We start from the raw sequence: 24,616 nt of genomic DNA, 5'->3' as shown, positions 1-24,616 counted from the left end.
ATTAGCAAATTGAATCCAACAATGTATGAAAAATCTACAAGTTATAGAATTTGTTCCAGGCATCAAAGGCTGTTCCAGCATTCAAAAACCAATTAATGTAATCCATTACATCAACAGGCTAAAGAAGAAAAATCACATGATTATAGCAATAGATGCGTAAGAAGCATTTGACAAAATCCAGCACTATCCACCAAACTAGGAATAGAGGGGAATTTCTTCAACTTCGTAAAGAACATCTACAAAAAAAAAATCTATAACTAACACCACACTCAATGGAGAGAAATTAGGTGCTTTCCCCCAAAGATCAGGAACAAGGCAATGATGTCTCCTTTGACCACTCCAATTCAACATTTTACTTGAAGTCATAGCTAATGCAATAAGATGGGAAATGGAAACAAAGGGTGTAAAGGTTTGGAAGGAAGAAATAAAACTACCTTTGTTTACAGATGACATGATTGTGTAAAAAGTCCTAAAGAATCAATAAAAAACCTTCCCCAAATTAATAAGCAATTATAGCAAGGTTGAAGGATACAAGGTTAATATATAAAAGTCAATTGCTTTCCTATATACCAGCAATGAACAATTGGAATTTGTAATTAAAACCAAATTTACATTANCTTCGTAAAGAACATCTACAAAAAAAAAATCTATAACTAACACCACACTCAATGGAGAGAAATTAGGTGCTTTCCCCCAAAGATCAGGAACAAGGCAATGATGTCTCCTTTGACCACTCCAATTCAACATTTTACTTGAAGTCATAGCTAATGCAATAAGATGGGAAATGGAAACAAAGGGTGTAAAGGTTTGGAAGGAAGAAATAAAACTACCTTTGTTTACAGATGACATGATTGTGTAAAAAGTCCTAAAGAATCAATAAAAAACCTTCCCCAAATTAATAAGCAATTATAGCAAGGTTGAAGGATACAAGGTTAATATATAAAAGTCAATTGCTTTCCTATATACCAGCAATGAACAATTGGAATTTGTAATTAAAACCACAATGCCATTTACATTAGCACCAAAAAATTGAAAATACTTAGGTATAAATCTAGCAAAATGTGTACAAGATCTCTGTAAGGAAAACTACAAAATTCTTGGGAAAGAAATCAAATAAATGGAAAGATATTCCATGCTCATGGATAGGAAAACCCAATATCATCAATATACCAGTTCTCCTCAACTTGATCTATAGATTCAATCTAATACCAACCAAAATCCCAGCAATTGACTTTGTTGGAAATAAACAAAGTGATTCTAAAGTTTCCATGAAAAGGCAAAAGACCCAGAATTTCCAACACAACATTGAAGAACAATAAAGTTGGAAGTCTTACACTACCCAACTTTGAGACTTGCTCTAAAGCTACAGTAATCATGACAGTGTAATGGTGTTGAAAGAAGAGACAAATAGATCAGTGGAACATAATAGAGAGCCCAGGAAAAGACCCACACAAACATAGCGAACTGATCTCTGACAAAAGGAGCATGACATTTCATTGGAAAAAGGATAATCTTTTCAACAGATGGTGCCAGAACAACTAGACATCCACATGCAAAAAAATGAATGTAGACACCGACCTTAAAACTTTCACAAAAATAACTCGAAATGGATCAAAGGTCTAAATATAGAATACATAAGTATAAAACTTCTAAAAGATAACATAGGAGAAAATCTAGGTGACCTCGGGTTTGGTTGTGAGCTTTTAGATACAACACTGAAAGCACGCTCCATGAAAGAAAAAAATGGATAAATTGGACTTCATTAAAAGTAAAAAATTCTGCTCTGCAAAAGCCACTGTTGAGCAAATGAAAAGACAAGCCGCAGACTGAGGGAAAATATTTGCAAAACACTTACTTGATAGAGGACTTGGATCCAAAATACACAAAGAACTCTTAAATCTTGCACAAGAAAGAAAAGGAAATGACCGACCCAATTAATAAATAGGCCAAGAGCTAAACAGACACCTCACCAAAGCAGATATACAGGTGACAAATAAGTGTATGAAGAAATGCTCCACATCATATGTCATTAAGGAATTATGAATTAAATCAACACACCTATTAGAATGGCTGATAACGGAAATAGAGAGAACACCAAATCCTGGTGAGGATGTGGAGCAACAGGAATGGTCATTCGTTGCTGGTGGGAATATAAAATGGTATAGTCATGTTGGAAGACAGTTTGGAAGTTTCCCACAAAGCTAAACATGGCCATACTATGTGATCCAGCAGCCATACTCCTAGGCATTATCCAAGTGAGTTGAAAACATGTCCACATGAAACCTGCACACAAGTGTTTATAGCAGCTTTATTCACCATTTCCGATAATCGGATGCAACCAAGATGTCCTTCAATAGGTGAGTCGGTAAATAAGCTGTACATCCATACAACGGAATAGTACTCAGTGACAAAATAAATGAGCTGACAAGCAATGAAAAGACATTGGAGGAACCTTAAATGCATATTTCTAAGTGAAAGAAGCAAGTTTAAAAAGACATCACACCCTATGATTCCAACTATATGACATCTTGAAAAGACAAAACTATAAAGACAGTAAAAAAAAATCAGTGGTTTTCAGGAGTTGGGGGGACAGAAGAGAGAGGAGATGAACAGGCAGAATACAGGCATATTTAGGGCACTGAAACAATTCTGTATGATACCGTGAAGGTGGATATATATCACTATACTTTTGTCAACACATACCACTATGCTAAACAAAGTGCATGCTCCTGTGGTTTAGTTAACGTTAATATCTCACTAGTGGTTCATTAATTGTAACAAGTGTACCACATTTAACGTAAGATGTTAATAACAACAGAATTGGGGGTGGGGTCAAGAGAGGATATATGGGAACTCTCTGTAATTTCTGCTCAATTTTTTGGTAAATCTCAAACTGCTGTAAGAAATAAAGTCTATTAATTTTAAAAAAGGAAAAAAAATGGGAGTGACCTTACTAGAATGTTAAAAGTGGTTATCTTATTATATGTGATTTTCTTTCCTTTCTACATTTCTTTTTATCGTTTTATCAAGGTATAATTGACATACAACAAAATTCACCCTTTTGGTAGGGTATGGTTTTGTAAGTTTTGACAGAAGCATTCTGCCATGTAGGCACCACCATAATCAAGATACAAAAATGGCTCCATCACCCAACACGTTTCCTCTGTGCCCCTTTGTAGTTAAAATTCTTCTCCCACCCCAGTCCTTGGTAACTGTGGATCTGTTTTCTGTCCCTATAGTTTTGCCTTTTCCAGAATGAAAAGAAGTGGATCATGCCATATGTGGACTTTGGGTCTGGCTTTATTCGTTTAGCATAATGCCTTTGAGATTCACTTATGTTTGTGTGCCTCCGACTTTCATTTCTTTTTATTGCTATTAATCCGTTGTGTGGATGTCTATAAATTCATCAGTTGAAGGACATTTGAGCTGCTTTTAGGCTTTGTGCACCATGTAAATAGCCGTTCTAAACATATAGATACAGGTTTTTGTATGAATATGTTTTTTTTTCAGTTACGATGATCATTTTATTGTTGTAGATTTTAGGGGTTGGGGGTAATTTATATACAGGTTAATAACATTTGATCAATAATATTTCACCAACCACTTTGTTAAACCTGCATCAGCTGACTAAACTGCAGTTCTCATAAACTGCATATACGTTTTCATTTCGCTGGGAAAAATACCAAGGAGTGAGATTGTTGGGTTGTATAGTGTTTTGTGTAACTTTATAAGAAACTGCCAACTTGTTTCCAGCATGGCTGTACTATTTTGCATTTCCACCAACAAATATGAGGAGAGTTCCAGTTGCTTCTCATCCTTACCAACACTTAGTATAGTTAGGTTTTTTTGAGTTCAGCCATTCTGATGGGTGGGTAGTGATACGTCATCATGGTTTCAATGTGCATTTCCCTGCTGATTAATGATACGTTTGATACCTGTAAATATTCTTTGGTAAAGCGTCTATTCAAATTGTATTCCCATTTTAAAAATTGGATTGTTTCTTTCCTTATCCTTAAGTTTTGAAATATCTTTATGTATTCTAGATAGAAGTCTTTTATCAGAAATATGATTTGCAAATAGCTTCTCTCATCCTATTGCTTTACTTTTTATTCTCTACACTCTTTTATTTAAGACTATTTATTTGAGAGAGAGAGAGAGAGAGAGAGCACAAGCAGGGGGAGAGACAGAGGGAAAGAGACAAGCAGATTCCCTGCTGAGCGGGGAGCCTAACATGGTGCTCGATTCCATGACCCTGAGATCATGACCTGAGCCAAAGGTAGACACTTCACCGACTGAACCACCCAGGCACCGCTTACCACCCTTTCAAAGGCAAAAGTTCTTAATTTTGACGAGGTCCTATTTTATATTTCTTTTATGGATTGATTGTGGTTTTGGTGTCCTATCTCAGAAGTCTTTGCCTAACCCAATATCACAAAGAGAGCCTTCAATGTTTTCTTCTAGAAGTTTTAAAATATTAAAGTTTACATGGAAGTCTATGACCCATCTTGAATTAATTTTTGTATATGGTCTGAGTTACAGATTCATTTTAGTTCATTTTTTGTATATGACTATCCAAATGTTCCAGCAGCATTTGTTGAAAAGAATACTATTTCTCCATTGAATGGTCTTTGCACTTTTTTTGAAAATCAATTGACTCCGTTAAGTGTGGGTCTATTTTTTGACTTGTCATTCTGTTCTATTGATATATTTGTCTAAACTTTTGCCAAAAACACATTGCCTTGAAAACTGTAATTTTACATTAAGTCCTGAAATCACATTGTATATGTCCTCCCAAATCTTTCTTTGTCAGAATTGTTTTGGATATTATACTCCTTTACCTTCTCCATATAAACTTTTGAATGAGAGTACCAATATTTACAAAATGTCCTGTTAATATTTGGTTTTGGGTTTCTTCAAATCTATAGGTCACTTTGGGGGAAATTGGCATTTTCACAATACTGTGACTTCCAGTCCACAAACAAGGCATACCTCTCCATTTTTTAGGCCTTTTTTGGTTTCTTTTATCATCATTTTGTAGGTTTCTGAGTAGAGATCTGGCACACATTTTGTTAGATACCTCAGTATTTCTATATTTAAGGGGAGCTGTTGCAAATGGTACTTTTTCAAATTTCAATTTCTAATTGTTCTTTATAGAATATATAAACACGATTGGCTTTTTTATATTGGTCTTGTATTCTATAATCTTGCTTGAATTCTCTTACTATTTATAGTAAGTCTAAATCGATTCTTTGGGATTTTTCTTTCTAGACAATCATACCATCTATAAACAGAACAGTTTTGTGTTTTGTTCCCTAATACGAATGCCTTTTCCCTCTTCTTCTTATGTGATTTCACTGGCTAGGATTTCCAAAGTGGTGGAGCAGACATCCTTCCATAACTCCCAATCTTAGGGAGAAAGCATTGTCTTTTTCCATTAAATGTAATGATAACTGTAGGGTTTTTTTGAAGATGCCCTAATTACATTGAGGAACGTTGTTTTCTACTTTGGTGAGAGTTTCTGTCACAAATAGATGTAGAATTTTGTCAAATGCTGTTTTGGCATCTATTGCGATGATTACATGATTCTTCTTGTCCAGTTTGTTGATATGGTGAATTATGTTGCCTGAACTGTGAATGTTGAATTAGCCTTTAATTTTCAGGATAAATCCCACTTGCTCATAAAGTGTCATCCTTTTTATATATTGTTGGGTTTAATTTACTGAAATTTTTTTGAGAATGTTTATATCTATGTTCAGGAGGGATATTGGTCTACAGTTTTATTTTTGTTCTTGTAATACTTTTAATCTTGTTTTCATGTCTGTGTCATTCCTCCATCGATGATTTAGTTGGGAAGTAATCCCTCCTTTTCATTTTTTTCTTGAAATGTTTGGTAGAATGTTTGATAGAATTCACCAGTGAAGCCATCTGGCCCTGGAGGTTTTTTTTGTGACAAAATTTTTAACTACAAATTCCAGTTCTTTAAAAGGTATAAGAGGGGCACCTTAGGTTGGCTTAGTCAGTTAGCCTCTAACTCTTGATTTCAGCTCAGGTCATGATCTCAGGGTCATGAGATCGACCCTTGTGTTGGGCTCTGCACTCAGTGGGGAGTCTGCTTGGGATTCTCTCTCTCACTCTGCCCCTCCCTCTGCTCTCTCTCTCTCAAATAAATAAATCAATCAAAAAAAGGATATAGGAATATTCAGGTTATCTATCTCTTCTGGCTTGAGCTTTGGTAATTTGTGTCATTCAAAGAATTCGTGTGTTTCATCTAGGTTGCTAACTTAAGTGGCATTAAGTCATTCATAATATTCCTTTTTCATCCTTTTTTAAAATGCTCTCTGTTGTCCCTATTATTGGGAATTTGCATCTTCTCTCTTTTTATCTTTGCTAGTTTTGTAAGAAGTTTATCAGTTTATTTTATTAAAAAACAGATTTGGTCTCGCTGATTTTTTTTCTGTTGATTTTGTCTTCAATTTCACTGACTTCTTTATTATTCCTTTCTTCTGTTTGCTTTTGGTTTATTTTTGCTCTAAATTTTCTAGTTTCTTGGTTTAAGACTTTTCTCCCTTTCTAATGTAGGTATTTTAGTGATATAAATTTCCCTTTAAGTACTTCTTTAGCTGAATCCCCCTGGTTTTGATATGCTGTGTTTTTATTTTCATTTAGTACAAACTATTTTTTAATTTCCCTTTTGATTTTTTTTTTCAACCCATAGGCTATTTGTAAGTTGCCAGTATATTATAAGTGGTTGCCTCCTGCTGGAATTGTGTATAATGTTTTTCATATATATACATTTATGTTTTTATTTTGTTCTTTTTGGAACTTTGTAAATGTTTTCCAGTTTTCTACATTAAATATGCATACTTTTCTAAAAAGAAAATAATTAATATAAAACAAAGCTCTACGTTTTGCATTACTTTATAATTTACAAAGAATTTCATTTAGTCCTCCAAACTCTGCTTGAGAAACAGATAATCTATATTTCACAGGAGTTGAAAACTGAGATTGACAGTTTTTTTCTTTTTCTTTTTTATGTTTTAATTTTTTTATTATTGCTTTCAAATGGGGGAGGGGCAGAGGGAGAGGGAGAGAGAGAATCTTAAGCAGACTCCAAGCTGAGTGCAGAGCCCAATGTGGGGCTTGATACTATGACCCTGAGATGATGACCTGAGCCGAAATCAGGAGTTGGATGCTTAACCAACTGAACCACCCATGCACCCCTATTTTTTTTTGAGATTGACGTTTTCAATGACTTGATCAGTGCCACAGAGCTAGAGCTGGTTAGAATTCAAACCCAGAGTTTCAGACTCCCAGTTCACCATTCTCAAGAAGTTGGAAATCAAGATTTGAAAAGTAAATTGGAATTTATTTTGTAGGGAACTGGAAAAAAATCATTGAGGGTCTTTGAAGTAGTGAGTGACTTGAGAAAATGACCTTAGTGTAGTTTTAATCTGAATCCTGATTACTAGTGAGGTTGGACATCTTTTCATGTTTATTGCCTGTTTCTCATTTCTTCTTCCCCCAAATTGTTATTCATGTCCTGGATAAACAGATCATTTTTCTGCTAGATTGGCTGGTCCTTTACTTATTAATTTAAATGATGAGAAAAGTTTCCGGATACTAATACTTGATTTGTTAGAAATATCTTTTCCCTTGGGGCACCTGGGTGGCTCAGTCAGTTAAGTGTCTGCCTTTGGCTGGGATCATGATCCTAAGTCCTGGGATCAAGCCCCATGTTGGGCTCCTTGCTCAGTCTGCTTTTCCCTCTGACCCTCCCCCCTCTCATTCTCTCTCTTTCATTTTCTCTCTCTCAAATAAATAAATAAATGTAATCTTTTAAAAAATATATCTTCTCCCAGCTTCTTGCTTATCTGCCTTTTCTTTATTTTAAAGTTTTGATCATCAGAGAAATGTGTGCTGGAGAGTGGGGGAAACTAACGTGTTTGCTACAAGAAGAGTCTTGGTTTGCTTTGACCATGTGTGATGAGAAGCAGGGGATAGATGAGGATGGGATTCGAAAGCGAATCACATGGTTTGGAAACTCATTTACCAGTTGTTTGCTAGTTGATTACATTTATGGGCCACAGTGTGCTAGGCCATGTGAAAAACAGAGTGCAGAATAAATGTTGCCTGATTTTGAGGAACTTTTACTTTGATGGAGAAATAAGATGTGTAAAGGAATGCAAGTAACATCGTATGTGCTCAAGGAACTGTGGCACAAGACAAGCTGTGGCTATCAAAATTCCCATTCATCAAAGGGGAAGGAGGCATTGCTTCTGAGTAAATTGGCAGTTGTTTACATAAGAAAAAGCCTGTAAGTTGAAGGAGAGCAAGGAACTGTGGGCATTTTTGCTCACCATTTTATTCCCAGCAGTCAGCAGAGTACCTGTCAAAGAATAAGTGGCCAACGCTTGGTTCATGATTGAATATTAGCATGCATGGGCCACAGCCATTTAGAGGAACTTAACACAATGCCTTTAGTTCATTACTCCTACACCACCTCCGGGCAGCGCTGAAAAAGATAGATCAGCATTTCAGACCTTAGCTTGCGTTTCCGCAGCAAGGGAGCACAGCCTTTTCCAGAAGGACACACGACGTGCTGCCTTACCTTACCATCGTACCAGAGCGGTAACCGAGACTAACAGCTGTGCCCACCGTACTGGATCATTGTAGGATCGAATAAGCACAGCATGGGAAACACCGAGCCCACGGTAGGGGCTCTGGAAACATTCCCTATGCCTCTGCTCTTGATGTAACACGAAAACAGATGGAAAGTGCAATTGCCCCTGGATTTTATGACTTTGTCCGTGGTGTCTAACAGCCGTATTCACCATCTCCTTCCTCACAGATTCAGAGACCTACTGTGTGTTCCAAGACAAGAAGTACAGAGTGGGCGAGAGATGGCACCCTTACCTGGAACCCTATGGGTTGGTTTACTGTGTCAACTGCATCTGCTCAGAGGTACAATGTGACACCCAGTTCGCTCCTTGGCATGCAGAGCTGCTTCCAGGGCCCGTATGGCTGGGAAGCAGGGGTGGTGAAAGCCTAAGAGAAGTTAGGAAGCAGCTTGTAAGGAGAAATAAACATCTCCTGACTTTTTCCTCTTGTAGCCTTTTCACTAAGTTTTTTTTTTTTTTCATTTTTCTTTCTTTTTTTTTTTTGGTGGGATCTCTAAGTATTTGCTATGGACAGAATTTATGGTCTCCTAGCCAAATGATAGGGGCCATGGTGGGAGAAGGTAGAATAGTTTGATAGTGGGATTGGGGGAACAGAGTTCATTGTAATGCCAGGATTGTAAGACAAAATTGTTTTTGACAATCCTTTTCATGGCTGGCCTTTAGAGAAGAGATTAGTACAGATCGTACACTGGGTCATTGGGAGAACATTTGATGCTGTCTGGGCCAGTAGCGGTAATTAGGATCGAGGCTGCAGAACCTTGGCCTGTACCTGGTGACCATTAGAGTCCTCTTGGCTTGGCCTTGGCTCCTGACCAGACATTCAGAGGGGTGTTTGGACACCTTAAATGCCCTCTTGGCCATACGCAAGAGCAGGTGGTCTCATCTTTCCATGACCTTGACCCAGGACCACAGCTGTGGTCCATCTTTCTGAATAAGCCTCTACTGTCTTATACTAGGCCTGGGTTTTTCAGCCCCTGCTCTATTGACATTCAGGGCCAGAGTATTCCTTGTTGTGGGGGCCGACCCGTACGTTGTGTTTAGCAGCCTCCCTGGCCTCTACCCACGAGACGCCAATAGCACCAGGCCCAGTTGTGACAAACAAAATTGTCCTGAAACATGGCCAAATTTGCTTCGGGAGCAAAATGACCCCTGGTGAAGAACCAATTGGGTAAGGAGGCCTTGTACCAGGCCTTGAGAATGGAGAACTCTGAGCATATGGAAAGAATTTTCAAGACCAGCCTCTCACTTGAGACCTTGTGGAAGAACTGTAATTCCTCCTTAGTACCCCGGTAGTACGGAAGCAGTTACTTGCAAGCCAGATTCTTTTGCCATTTAAATAGAAAATTGGGCTTTTAGAAGTTTAAGCATGTGGAAACCTAACCTTCAGGCAGTAGGAGGCAATGTTAAGAGGCTCCTAGGCTCTGGGGTCAAGACAGACCATGTTTCCGACCCTGGCTCTGCCACCTGTGAGCTGTGTTACACTGGACAAGTGACCTGAACTCTCTGATATCCCTTCAGCTTCTTTTTCTTTAAAATGGGATAATGATACTACTTTTTTCATAGGATTGTGGTAAGGATCAAATTCACTGATACGTTTCGGTCACTTAAAACTGTGCTTGGTCACAGCCAACGTGCAAGAGATGTTAACTGTTGTCTGTGTCATCATCATTGCTGTCATTATGGCTATTATTTTTATTGATCCGCTAACTCTAGAACAGAATTCAGTTTAAGGCATTGAGGAGGCATCGGTGTAGGCCTCAGCCAGAAGGAATGGTTTCTGATGTGCTTTGGTGATTTCACTTCAAGATACCACCTGGCTCTGAGGAGCATGACACATAAGGAGACTCTGTGGTGTTTCCAAAAGCAACACTCCAAAAATATATTCTACAAAGTCCATGAGAAAAGAAAGAAGTTTATGGTAAGGTGACTCAGATTTGGATAAAAGAAGCCTGCCTCTTTAAATGCGAGGGCAGGTATTAAATAGAGCACCTGGGGACTGATTAGCTGCCTGGTGTGACATGATTGTGTAGGATTCTTGACCCAACACATTGGAAATGGACAGCTAACCCTTGGGGGCTGAGCTTTGCTGTCTGCAGGGCAGTGGAAATGTTAATATGATCCCAGTGCCGACAGCTCCAGTGCTAGGCATCTTCTCTTTCCCCATCCTCTCTGTCACCCTCTTCCCCCACAAGAGCGTGAGAGATACAAGTCACCCTTGCTTGGAATGAATTAGGGATGAAAATGCTAACGCAAAATTGATTTCCAATGGCTTCCTTTGATCTAGCAACGGTTGAGAGCTGTCGGAGCTAGGGATCTCGTCATTGTAAATCGGGCAGGGACCCAGTCACCTGGCCCAGGCCTGCTAGGTAATCAGCTCAATTCCAAACCCTAGCTCGTTTTCAGAAAGCATATGACTGAAACAGGAAGTGAGGGGAGAAGGCAGCCAGCCTGCTGGTCCAAGGCAGAGTTATATGGAGTCCAGGACCCGTGTGCCAGCAATGTCTCCTTGCCCAGGAGTGGCTAGCAGCTCAGGGGACCCATCGCTCACTGTCCATTCCCTCCTGTGGCATTGGGCAGGTGACCCTGTAATTAGAACAGGCTCCCGTTGTTATGCAGCTGGAGCCAGAAATGATGGAAACACCACAAAGGCAGGCCAGGAGGAGCCTTCCACAGTTGGCGGGAGGCTTTGAAAACCAGAGCAAGAGTGACCCCAGCTTTAGAAAAACATGCCAGTTAGCTATCAACCAACCCAGCAGAGGTGCTAGTGATGAGAAAAGGGAAGAAAATGCTGATTTCATTCAGCTTCTTGGGAATGCGTCATTCACTGTCTGGGTGAATCTTTGCATGACTGTCTTCCAAATGGGCATGAGCGCAGGTGACCTTTGAAAGACCTTAATTTTTTCTCATGGTCGCCTCTTCTCTTCTAGAATGGAAATGTGCTCTGCAGCCGAGTCAGATGTCCAAGCCTCCACTGCCTGTCCCCCGTGCATATTCCTCATCTGTGCTGCCCGCGCTGCCCAGGTAAACAGATTGCCTCTTTCTTTCCCAGCTGTGGCTCTCCTTCCTCCCTTTTCCCCCAAACCCACTCCATCTGCCTAATTCCCCAGAAGGGAAACTTCCAGACAGAAATAACAATAGGACACTTTAAGGCAGCCCATGCTGGCCCCTAAATACTGTTTATAGCCCAAGCGGGGCACATTCAAGGCTCTAATAAGTTATTGGGTACCCAGTAACAGATTTTCATTGGGCTTTTAATCATTTGAAGTTGGATGTCAGTTGGGGGAAGGGAACAGTGGCCCAGAGAGTTTGTGCCATAAACAGCCCCTTCCTGCCATGGGCAGCGGGCACCAGGGGAGTTGTAGCATGGCGGCACGTGTCTTAAGCAATTAGTGCTGGGATTGCATAAATCAAAGGAGCTGAACCAGTGAGGTTTATGACAGTATAAAGCTGCTTGCCCGCTGAATAGTCACCTCCTCCAGACTGCACAGTTATTATGTACACATTGTTAAGAGCAAATCTAAGAGGAAGGCGGGCAGAGACTTTTTCACAAGGCTGTTAGGACATCTGCTTTGAGGGTTTGTGGCTAGGGTGTTTGTCTGAGGCAGGGGCTCCCTCAGTGACACTTTGTTCACATCTGACTGGGGCCTGGCTCCCACTCCAGAGACATACAAGTGTGGAATGATTAAGAGAATGCCTGTGGGCTGGACAGCAGTCCTAGGAAAAGCTAAGTGACAGCCGCGGGATCTGGGCAGTAGAAGCCTCGTAGTCCTGTAAGCTGATCCCATTTCCCTCTAGGATGGAGGTTCTGGAGTCGGAGTCCGTGGATGGGCTTTATGGGACCAGTGAACCCTTTAAAATTATTTTGTTTTTGGTGCAACTATGTATACATGTAAATTTCTTTAGAGAGGATCCATGGCTCTATTGGTGTTTGTAAAGGGGGTGCACATGACCCTAAATACATGAAGAACCATTAGTCTAGGGCATAGGTGGTGCTTTTTTTTAAGTAGTAAGGAACCTTCAGAACTTAGAAGAGAGAAACCAAAAGTGTCTGGGCAGCAATGGTAGGGATGGGGCTAGGAATACGGTTCAGTGAAAATTCAGTTAATATTTCAGTTACAGGAATGGAGGTGTTTAATGGAGAAGAAGCCCCCAAACCATTTTGGTCACTACCTCTGTGAGCTATACTTTCCTGCATCAGTCAATACTCTCTGATGAACACAGGGAGTCTTTCCCAGATGGAAAAAGATCATGTCATGTCACACATTTATCATTCTGAATATTGGTGATGACCATATATGCTTCAAGATGTAAGAAATTGACTTGGCATAAGATCTAACTGAAAGTTGGCTTCTGGAATAAATCCCCAAATGAGGCTTACTATTTTTATATGTGTTTCTTTGCTTCTTCTACTTAAACTGGATTACAAAGGAAGGGTTTGGTAGATGGGAGCAAAATTTCTGGTTAAAAAGGCCAGTCTGGAGATTTTGTCCACTTCTTTCCCCCTGGAAGTCTCCAAAAGTGGTCTAATGCCATAGGAATCTATCTAAACTACGTAGACATTGTTCTTCCCTGGGAAGGAAGTTGAGGCATGACCCAGACATGAAGCACAGGGTAGAAGAACGCAGAGTGCAATACGGCTATCACCTACCCCAGCTACAGAATAGGAAGCAAGTATTGAGAGAAAGGGAAAGTATAAGCCAGCAGTTCCTTTGAGTGAAAAGGAAAGCGTTAAAGGAATTCAGATCATAAATAGCAGAAAAGAGAAAATTGTCTTTAAGACTTAAAAGTTCCCATTTTATGGAGTATAGAAATGAGCTGTTCATTTATTTCCTTCTTGTCCTTGCAGGTCAGTTCCTTGTGAGTTCATTTTCCTTCTTGTTAACTGTAACGTTTACCAGTTCTTTCTGTGAGCAGTGGTACCAAAGTTCCCTAATCCTTATATGCAAAAATGTCATTATTTTGCCCTCATCCTTGAGTAATAATTTGGCTGGGTATAAAATTATAGATGCATGCTCGTTTTCCCTTAGCACTTACAAGAAAGTAACAAATAGTCTGTGGACTTCTTCCATTTGTGGATGAGAAATCTACTGTTTGATTGTAGTTCTTTTGTAGGCAATTTTTTTCTCCTTCTAGCTTTTATGATTTCCTCTTTTTCTTCAGTGCACACGAAGTGTATTGATGTGTGATTTATTTTTATTTAGCCTGCTCAGTACATGATTTTTTCACCAAGCGACTCAAATTTCTCTTCAATTTTTACACACTGTTTTTCCGAAAATTACATCTTACCCTTCTTTTTTCCTCATTCTCAAAGTTGCCTTTGGCGTATGTTTTTGCAGCTCATCTAATTTATCCCCTGCGTCTCTCTTTTTTTAAAGATTTCTTTATTTTAGAAAGAGAGAGAGAGCATGGCAGAGAGGAGCAGAGGGAGAGAGAAACTTAAGCAGACTCCATGCTGATCATGGAGCCTAATGTGGGGCTTTATCTCATAACCTGAACTGAAACCAAGCGTCAGATGCTTAACTGACTGCACCATCCAGGCACCCGTATCCTCTGTGTCTCTTAATGCCTCCTTTACTTTTTCCATCTTGGTATGCTCCCCGTAATGACACATTACTTCAGTTCTGTCCTCCAATTCATGAATTCTTTCTCAAGCTCTTTCATGCCTCCTATTTAGGCCATCTGTTTGGCTCTGTTCTTTCATTTTTAATAACTGTATTTTCCCCCAAGTTTTTGGATTACATTTTAAAATGTCTACATATTGCTGTTTTACAAACCCTTGTTTCTTGGGATCTTATTATTTTCTTTATTTATTGAAGGTTTTGAAGTATTTATTTATAGTCCATTTTAGATTGTTTCAATGTTTATATTTTTCAGGTGTGAATTCTTACTTTTACTGGTTTCTTGACAGCTTTTCTTAGTTCTAAGTTTTTCCTTGTTTTCTAAAACCTTAGTTTGAAAGCTCATTGTCTGTGTGTGTTGGGGGGGGCTCTCTCTTGCATACACCCTCCCTTCCTGGGGGGAAAGTTGTTCAAGGCCAAGTAGGTCACTTAGCTCTTAACCAGGTCATATATTAGTGTCTCAGCTTGGGTTCCCTCATGCCTGAATGGTCAATTTCTACCTCTGCTTGCTTATATGGTGCTAGTCCCTGATAATGATCTTGGACTGGGACCTCAGCTGCAGCTGCCTACCTTGGGCAAGCAGTCTCTTTGAGGGAGGGAGCCACCTCAGGTGGGCAGAACTATGTCAGCCTCTGTTTATGTGTGAGGAGTGGGGCCATAGTCACCACCTTTACATGAGAAGTCACTTGGAGGCCATAGTTCCTACCCAGCTGTCTGTATCCAGTTCCAGGCACCAGTGGACCATATGGCTTTGGCCCCTGTTCATCGCTATACTTTTCCTTCTGTGTTTTATTCATACCCCAGGAGTCTCCTTCTGATTCTGAGTCTGATTTTGCAGTTTTAAAGTTGTGTTTACTTCTTTACTCACTCACCCACTTGTTTATTTACTTATTTTTTTATATAACTGAGTTTTCCATTTCATCCCTCACCCTTTGGTGGGAAAAGAGCAGGGAGTTCTCTCCTGTGCCCTCCCTGCCATATTGAACTGAAATGCAAACCAGCTATTCTTTCTGTTGAAGATAAAACAAGAGTAAACAGGTTTAAACCTTCAACTGTAGCAGAGAAGAATGGAGTTTGATAAAAAGATGAACTTTGGGACACAGTAGCTATTCAATCCTAGTATAAAGGACTAAAGAGAATTTTATTCTCCGTAGGGCATATTTCTGTAAGTAAAAAGGGACCCACCCATCTGAGATATAGTTGTCACAGTTCTGCTTGGAGACTGGGCAATGGCTGTGATGACTTCTCTGTATTCCTTCCACCCCAGTGATTATTAGGCATGAGGAAACTCATGCCTTCAGGGCCACAGGAATGTTCGGTCAAAGGAAGGGGCTCTGCTTTTCTGTCTTAACCCAATGGAAGGCACCATGATGAAAATGTCCTCATATAAAAATAGGAGATTTATAGCCAAGACAATGAGCAGGTTCTGTATCAAAAAGAGAAAACAGGGGCGCCTGGGTGGCACAGTCATTACGCGTCTGCCTTAGGCTCAGGGCGTGATCTGGGCAGTCTGGGATCGAGCCCCACATCAGGCTCCTCCGCTATGAGCCTGCTTCTTCTTCTCCCACTCCCCCTGCTTGTGTTCCTCCTCTCACTGGCTGTCTCTATCTCTGTCAAAAAATAAATAAAATCTTTAAGAAAAAAAAAAGAGAAAACAAACAACGAAGCCATATACCCAAGGTGTGGGCTCTAGATACTGTCCTGTAGCAGTGTTAACTTCAGGGAACATCCACGTGGATAGAGGGGGATTCAGTGGGAGGATCCTGCGGGACATTCCTAGAGCTCCTCTTCCAATGTCGGGGACAGAGGAGCCATCACCTCCACCCATTTATTCCTGTGTTTCCCATGGTTCTTGCTCTCTAAACTCCCCACCCCAGAAATTTCCAAAGTTCCCACTTGCATTTGAGGTTGTCTCCTGCAACTCCGGCTGAACTGTGGCAATCAAAGTTTGCTGACTGCTTTTCCAGAATTACCAGAGAGAAATCCATACTGATTCCCATTAAGAGAATATGAAAATTCTTTCATCAGTACTTCCTCGAGTGTCCATGGTGGAGGTCAGGTCTTGGTCCCATACGACAGGGTGCTCTACTGAGCCCAAAGAGGCTGGTGCTACATGGAGGTTAGAACATTCTTAATGGCAAAGTCAAGATTGCTCAGAAGTTAGAAGGGTCACTAAATCCATCCCAGTCTATGAACAGGACTCTCTATAGTCGTGATAATGGGAAATTTATAGAAAGGAAATTCCGTATCTTCTCTTTTGGGGAAGTGGAGTGGTAGAGGGGGGAGGAGAAGAGAAAGAACCTGACTTCTTTCCTTTTGTTCTTTATATATAATTTTATGAAAAGAAGGCTCAGAGTGATCAGGAGCCTAAATCATGGTATTACCTAAGATTTTTTTTTTAAGTAGGCTCCACACCCAGCATGGAGCCCAACGTGGGGCTCACACTGACGACCCTGAGATCAAGACCTGAGCTGAAATCAAGAGTCAGAAGCTGGGCTGACTGAGCCACCCAGACGCCCCTACCTGAAATTTTTTTTAATGGCTATTTTTAATGACTTTGTTACTCAGAATTCATAAATTTGGGTTCCCTCAGGGGTATTTCAGCTTAATTGGGTCATTAAAGAGCTGTGATAAAATTGCCAAAATATCTGATTTGATCTCTTACCAGCAACATAATCCATAGCATTCCCTTTTGGCTAGGTGTGAAAAAATTTAGTTCTATGAAATGGTCTTAAGGGACAGTGTTGGTCCAGTTTTGCCAAGAGAGGTACCCCTCACCACAGTCTTTAAATTCAAGGGAGGTTAAAGAAATGACCCCTTCAGTGATGCACCCTAGTCTGTGTGTTCCTGTAAGGAGAAGCTGGAAGCCCAATGCCATTTGTCTCTTGCCAGTAGTTGGGTTGGCAAATACACACATTTCTGCTCTAATACTGTATATGCATTTCTTAATTTTAAAGAAATTTTTTTGTAAGTTTTTATTTAAATTCCAGTTAGTTAACACATGGTGTAATATGAATTTCAGATGTACAATTTAGTGATTTAACATTTACATACAACACCCCGTGCTCATCACAAGTGCCCTCCTTAAGACCCATCACCCATTTAACCGATCCTCCCACTTACCTCCCCTCTGGTGACCATCAGTTTGTTCTCTGTAGTTAAGAATCTCTTTCTTGGTCTTCCTCTCTTCCCTTCCCCACCATGTTTGTTTTGTTTCCTAAATTCCACATATGGTGAAATCATATGGTATTTGTCTTTCTCTGACTTATTTTGCTTAGCATAATATTCTCTAGCTCCATCCACATTGTTGCAAATGGCAAGATTTCATTCTTTTTATGGCTGAGTAATATTCCATTGTGTATATATATATATATATATATACACCCCATCTTCTTTATCCATGCATCAGTTGATGGCCATTTGGGCTCTTTCCATAGTTTGGCTGTTGTTGATAGTGTGGCTATAAACATCGGGGTGCATGTATCCCTTCAAATCTGTATTTTTGTATCCTTTGGGTAAATACCTAGTAGTGCAATTGCTGAATGGTGGGGAAGTTCTATTTTTAGCTTTTTGAGAAGCCTCCATACTGTTTTCCAGAGTGGCTGCAATATATTCATTTCTGAAAATCCTCACATTCTGCAAAATTATACACTGAAAAGTAACGAAGCTTAATGAACAAAAAGGTTGGAGAAAATAACTGGAAACTTACACAACTTTGTAACCAGAGTACTAGCAAAAGAACTATACTAATAAAGGGGCATCTGGGTGACTCAGTTGGTTAAGAATCTGCCTTCTGCTCAGGTCATGATCCCAGGGTCCTGGGATGGAGCCCTGAGTCTGGCAGGGAGCCTGCTTCTTCCTCTCCCTCTCCCCCTCCCACCCCACTCCTGCTCTCTCACACTCTGCGCTCTCTTTCTCTCTAAAATAAATAATAAATAAAATCTTTTTTTAAAAAAAAGAACTATACTAATAAAACACTAGCCTGGTTTAGGCACCTTAGATTTCTAATAAATAAAAGAAAATTACAGTAAGTGTAGACTTCACTTTTTAAAATGGTGATGCTAGCTTGAGGGAAGAAGGACTAAGGAAGGATTGAAGCTGCTGAGTTGTAGAGACAGGAGAAAAATGCCCAGAGATCAGAGAGAATCATGCTTTAAGCACTTATAAGACAGAGCGTATGGCCAAACTGAGCCAAGACGGAGAATGTGGGGTGAACGGGAATTGGAGAGAGTACTGTATTTTTGCATGGTTTGCTGATTACTGCTGTGTTCATGTACTTGGCCTTCAGCTGCTGTACCTTGATGGTGCAATGTATTAATGTGCCGGGAAAACTCACGTAGGAACCAATGCAGTTTCTACTTTATGCCAATAGCATTCTCTTATTTATCACTTGCATCCGAACAAGTTAGGATTACACAAATCTATGCCACAGTGGCAATAGCCTCTGTAAGATGAGGTAGATTTATAGCATTTAGCCTTTGACAATTTCCAGTGACAGTTGCTGGTCACTAGGTCACTCTGACGCTGTTTTTTGGTCTTTAATCGCTGACCTGTCTACGTGTTGCGTTCCCCTTCCTGTTCTGTGACTCTGTGGCCAAGTCTGTGACTTCCATGGTTACAACAATCAAGTAAACAGGCCTGTTTTGCTCCCTCCGGTGTTTTTTTTAGAGCAAAAGTTCAAGGGGGGATTTCTTTAATTTCTTTTGTGGTAAAGTACACATAACCTAACATTTATGATTTTAGAGCGTACGCCTCCATGGCATTAAGAACATTCACAATGTTGTGCAACCGTCACCACTGCTGTAGTTCCTGAAATGTTTTGCCACCTCAAAAGGAAACCCTGTAAACAGTCAGTATTCCCTCCCTCCACCAGCCCCCGGTTACCACTAATCTGTTTTCTGTGTCTATGGATCTGCCCTCTTCCGGACATTTCACATAAATGGAATCATATGGTATGTGGCCTTTTGCATTTGGCCTCTTTCCCTCAGCATAATGTTTTCAAGATTTATTCATGGTGTAGCATGTATCGTACCTCATTCTTTTTTAGGGCTGCGTAATATTCCAGTGTCTGGATAGGCCACCGTTTGTTTATTCATTCAGTAGCTCACGGACATTAGGGTTGTTGCCCCCTTTCGGCTGTTGTGAATAGCGCTGCTGTGAACACTCGTGTACAGGTTTTTCTGTGGCATGTGTTTCAGTTATTTGGGGTATATACCTAGGAATGGGATTTCTGAGTCATACGATAATGATGCATGTAACCGACTGAGGAATCTCGTCCAGATTTGAGAGCCACCTCATCTTCTTTTGGTTCATCTCTTTGAGTAGCTGCTGATGGCCATCCTCATGGCTGTTGAGTGCCGCTCTTGCCATCGTCTGTGTCTGATCTCCATTGCTCTCTCTTCTCTTTCTCTTTTTAAAAGATTTTATTTATTTATTTGAGAGAGAGAGAGAGTGTGCACGAGTGGGGTAGGAGCAGAGGCAGAGGGAGAAGCAGACTCCCTGCTGTGCAGGGAGCCCCATTCAGGGCTGGATCCCAGGATCCTGGAATCACGACTTGAACCCAAAGCAGATGCTTCACCAACTGAGCCACCCAGGTGCCCCTCTCTCTTTTCTTTTGTTCTTTTTTGAATTTTTTATTCACCTCCCCTTTCGATTTTATTGAAAAGGGTCAATTCCTTTTAAATGGTAAAGTAACAGCCAACTATCATATTCTTTTCCCTTTACCATCACTATAATGATAGTGTGAACGGTGATCAGTTGGGGGCCATTTCCTTGCCTGCAAAAGCTTGATGTGTTTTAAAAAAACTCTTTCTGGCTCCAGAGCTATCCAAAACCCTGAGGATTTTAGAATATTAGTCTCCAGATAGCAGGAGTTTTACTTTACTAATATTATTTATTCTTACACCAATCGTTGAGAGGTACCCACAGAAATATTCACTGTTGATCACTAGCCCCTCCACGTCGATACTGTCTGCTCTCTTACGTCTTAGTCCCTTTCACTGTCTTCCATGCTTTATTTCTATCCTTTTCCTCATACACTTGGTCCTTGAACACCGTGCAGAGGAAACAGTGAGACGCCTGGGTGGCTCAGTCGGTTAAGCATCCAACTCTTGATTGCGACTCAGGTCATGATCTCAGGGTTGTGAGACAGCCCTGCGTTGGGCTCTGCGCTCAGCATAGAGTCTGCTTGTCCCTCTCCCTCTGACCCTCTCCCCATTCCCACACTCTCTCCGTGTCTCTTTCTTTCTCAAATAAATAAATACATAAATAGAAAAACAATGTGATTTCCTATTAGCATGTTAAAAGCCCTTATGTCATGTAAGAACGAGACTTTTAGGAAAACTATGCCTTTGCCTTATAGTAGAGTAGAACCCCTCTATTTTTTTTCAATGGACATTAAGCAAAGCTGGCCCCACACAAAGGTAAAGAAGGTGGCACTTCATCGAGGGATACTGAGAAGCCCCATTTGTCCCAAATAAATCTTTCATTTGTTTTCTATATTTAAGAAACCTCCACCATTGGGGCGCCTGGGTGGCTCAGTCAGTTAAGCGTCCTGGGATCCAGCTCCGCATCGGGCTCCCTGCTTCTCCCCCTCCTTCCTGCTCGTGCTCTCTCTCTCACTATCTCTGTCTCTCTCAAATAAATAAAATATTTAAAAAAGAGAAACCTCCACCATTACAGTCACTCTTCTGGGTTAAAACAGTGTTTTCCAAAGTTTGTTGCAAGGAACACAATTTTATGGGATGATAATAGAGTTTACTAAGGAAAACATTGATGTAGGCAGATAAACGAGAGTTTCTGGATTAGAGAAAGTTAAATAGCTTGCTTTTAATGCAGGACTTCTCAGAGACTTTAATATGTTAACATACATTATGAATCTCTAAGACAGGTGTATGGAATGTAATATTTTTCAAGCTTACTCAGCTGGTTTTTTTCTAAGGCACTTTGAAGGATTAGTGCTTTTTTAGTATATGTTTTAAGAAGTCTTGGATTATGCCATTCAGTTTCCAGAAGGTATTTCTATTATAGCAGTAAGTTATTAGTATATAATCTTAGTTTGGAGAAGTTCATTAGGGTATCAGGCCCTTTTAGAACAAGACCTGAAACTTAGTGTTACTCAAACTTTTGTGTGCAGAAGGACCACCTTGGGAGATTTGATAAAATGCAGACGCCCAGGCCTTACACTAAGATTTCGGAGTCATTTGAGCTGTAGGGGGTATTCTGCACTTTAATCAAGCGCCTCAGTTAATTCTGATGCAGTTGGACTGGGGACTGCATTTGGGTCCCAGGGAAGATCTTGATGAAGGAGGTCAAGATCACTGCCTACAGAGAGCAGTGCTGGGCAGGATCTTGGAGGAGAGGACCCCGTGCCTATGCACAGGGCCAGGGGCGGACAACAACATTGTTTCTCTGACAATGGGGAGCATAAGTACCCCAGAAACGTACTTTGCCTGAATGACACTTTCCCAGGATCAACCCTAAAGTTACACGTGCATACTGTTCTGTCTGGCCAGCCCCCCTGCTCTCCCAGAGCTCCCACCTAAAGCCTTCCTCTTCTGCCGCCTTCCACATTCACAGCCCCTGGCTGTCCTGTCCAGAAAGAAGGACCCTCCGTGGGGAGCTCCCCCCCACCCCTGCCCATTGTCCATGACTTGTTGTTGGCAAGAAATGAATGGCATTTCTCGGAATTAGCCCAGGAATTTCTGCTGATAAACAAATGAAACTCTCAAAGGGAAAAGCAATCAACATAGTTTGAAATAAAATCAGTGTTTTCAAGCTTAGTCTGTTTTCAACTTCGTTTGAAATCAGAGACACATCTAGGGTATTTTAAGAAAAGGCTTAGGAAAATGCCCTTTAGTGAGTGCTCTCCCCGGTGGTGGGGCTGACTATAAACAGGGCCTGCTTTCTGAGTAAGCAGAGCAGGTGATTATTACCTCAATTTCCCGATTCCCCACCACTTGTAATTCCAAGACCTGTCTGGCCAGCAAGGCGACAGCCTTTGCCTCTCCTTCCCCATTTCCCTGCCAAGGTGCCTGCCACCTAAAATGCTATCATTATTACAACTTCATCTTCTCTATTTTTAAAATTTTTTTTAAAAAAGATTTATTTATTTATTTTAGAGAGAGAGAGAAAGAGGCAGGGAGGGACAGAGGGAGAGAGAGAATCTTAAGCTGGGCGCACGCCCAGTGTGGAGCCGACTCCGGGTTTGATCTCACAACCCTGAGATGATGACCTGAGCAGAAATCAACAGGCAGACACTTAATGGACTGAATCACCCAGGTGCTCCGTTTCATCTTCTTAATTCAGGCTTTGATTCCTGCTAAGTTTATCTGTCTTTGAAAGTGGTGACTTAACTCTTGTAACCTTTTCAATTTCATCTGCACAGAGGATCTAGAAAGCAGAATTTGATGGTAGAGAGTGGGGGTGGAGGGGATCCTGAGGCCACTAGCCTAGGTACCCAGAAGAGTTTTGGGGTGTGGAGGTCAAAGGTGGAGGCTAGAGTCAGGCTCTATGTTTTCCACAGTACTGCGGGGCGCCAGGCCTCTCTGTACTATCAAGCATAAGTTCTTTCTTTGTGGCAGAGGACACAGTAGTTTCTAGGATAAGTTGCCAGCTCTCAAGTTTTTCACTTTGGGGTTGTTAATTTAAAACCAATATGTTCTAGAAGTAACCAAATATCCTTGCTATCTGTTGCCTAGAGCCAAAGGGTTTCACTCCAGGGTTTTGGATGCAAAATAACTATAACCCAAAAGGTTTACCAGATTATTTGCAGCCACTAAGATAAATAACAGTCTTTATTAGAATGATTTTCATCTGATTTTTGTATTTAGAGTTTTACACTGTCAGCTATTCCCTAAAAGTGATTTTAGAAACTGGCAGACTTAGGGTGTCAGTTATTGAAATCCGTTCCAAAATCCACCTCCTCGCAGGACTCCATTTTTGGCCATCAAAATAGGCTATTGTATAAATGTCTTGATGTGTTGTCTCTTGTCTTTGCCACACATATGCTAAGACCCAGAGAGTGAGAGGTAGTTCAGGAGTGGATGTGTAGCTGCTGAAACCGTTTTTTTTTGGGGGGGGGGTTGTACTCCCTGAATGGGAGAGAAGCTATTAAGTATATGTACTGTGTCTTTAAAGAAAGGGATAAATAAAATTGTGGGCAGGACAGGGAGGAAGAAAGTTGGTTGGATATTTTTTAATTGGAGAGAAAGAGTAAGACATCAAACTTGGGAGTAGAGGTTACTTTTAAAACATCAAGATAGGGTAAGTGTCCCTGCAAGCTTGATTTTTCTTTCCTTTAGCAAATTCCTGCAGCTCTGATTTTTTTTTCACGTTTGCAAGATCATGCCCTCAGGGATCTAAGGCCAAATCAGAGTCCTCACTTACAAAGATCATACCTTTTGTGTGGCGTATTCCTTTATGATTCTAATAGGACAGAAATGGGAGTTGAGAGGGAGGGGCAGGGAAATTTGGCTTGCTTTCTTCCTTCTTTTTTCTTTGTTTCCCTTTCTCTCTCTTCCCTGCCTCTCTCCCTCCCTTCTTCCCTTTCTTCTTTTTTAATGTCTTTTTATTAAAAAAATTTTTTTTATTGGAGCCTGGATGACTCAGTCAGTTAAGCGACCAACTCCTGATTTTGGCTCAGGTCATGATCTCAGGGTCCTGGAAACGAGCCCTGTGTTGGGGTCTGCCTCTGCCCCCTTCCCCCGCTCATGGTCTCTCTCTCTCTGTCTCTCTCTCAAAAATAAATAAATAAATCTTAAAGAAGTGGTTAAAACAGTACATTTTTATGTGTATTCTGCTACAATAAATTTTTAAAAAGATTTATTTATTTGAGAGAGAGAGAGAGAACAAGCAGGGGGGAGGAGGGGGCAGAGGCAAATGGAGAGAATCTCAAGCACACTCCCCGCTGAGTGTGGAGCCCACTGGGGGGCTCGATCTCAGGACCTTGAGATCATGACCCAAGCTGAAATCCAGAGTTGGATACTTGACCAAATGAGCCACCCAGGCGCCCCTACCATTTTAACCACTTTTAAGTGTACAGTTTTGTGGCATTATGTACATTTCTTTTGTTATGCAGTCATCACCCCCATCCATCTCAGGGATGTTTTCATCTTCCCGGACTGAAACTGTCCACATGAACCAAATCTGCTCTTCCCCCTCCCTCAGCCCCTGGCAACCATCATTCTCCTCTCTGTCTCTATGAATTCAACTGCTCCAGGTACCTCTTGTAAGTGGAATCAGATGGTATATTTCCTCCCGGGACTGTCGCCTGTCACTTAGGGTAGTGTCTTCAAGGTCCATCCATGTTTCAGTGTGTCT

At 40.8% G+C, this 24,616-nt stretch overlaps 1 protein-coding gene across 14 annotated transcripts in view; it reads left to right on the top strand.

The window, feature by feature from the left end:
- The window catches only part of CHRDL1 (chordin like 1), a 116,490-nt gene that overhangs the window by 20,206 nt on the left and 71,668 nt on the right, over positions 1-24,616 (top strand). For all 14 annotated transcript variants that reach the window (XR_004622388.1, XM_034649416.1, XM_034649415.1 and 11 more), the window contains exons 3-4: positions 8,849-8,961; positions 11,606-11,699. Coding sequence is in view for 13 of the 14 variants with exons in the window: in XM_034649416.1 (XP_034505307.1) it covers positions 8,849-8,961; positions 11,606-11,699 (207 nt within the window). In the remaining variant the exon portion in view is untranslated. The remainder of the gene's footprint in view (positions 1-8,848; positions 8,962-11,605; positions 11,700-24,616) is intronic.

The sequence above is a fragment of the Ailuropoda melanoleuca genome, chromosome X (assembly GCF_002007445.2).
Source record: "Ailuropoda melanoleuca isolate Jingjing chromosome X, ASM200744v2, whole genome shotgun sequence".
Classification (NCBI taxonomy): Eukaryota; Metazoa; Chordata; class Mammalia; order Carnivora; family Ursidae; genus Ailuropoda; species Ailuropoda melanoleuca.
The sequence above is the reverse complement of the archived record's forward strand: the minus strand, read 5'-3'. Positions and strand labels throughout refer to the sequence as shown.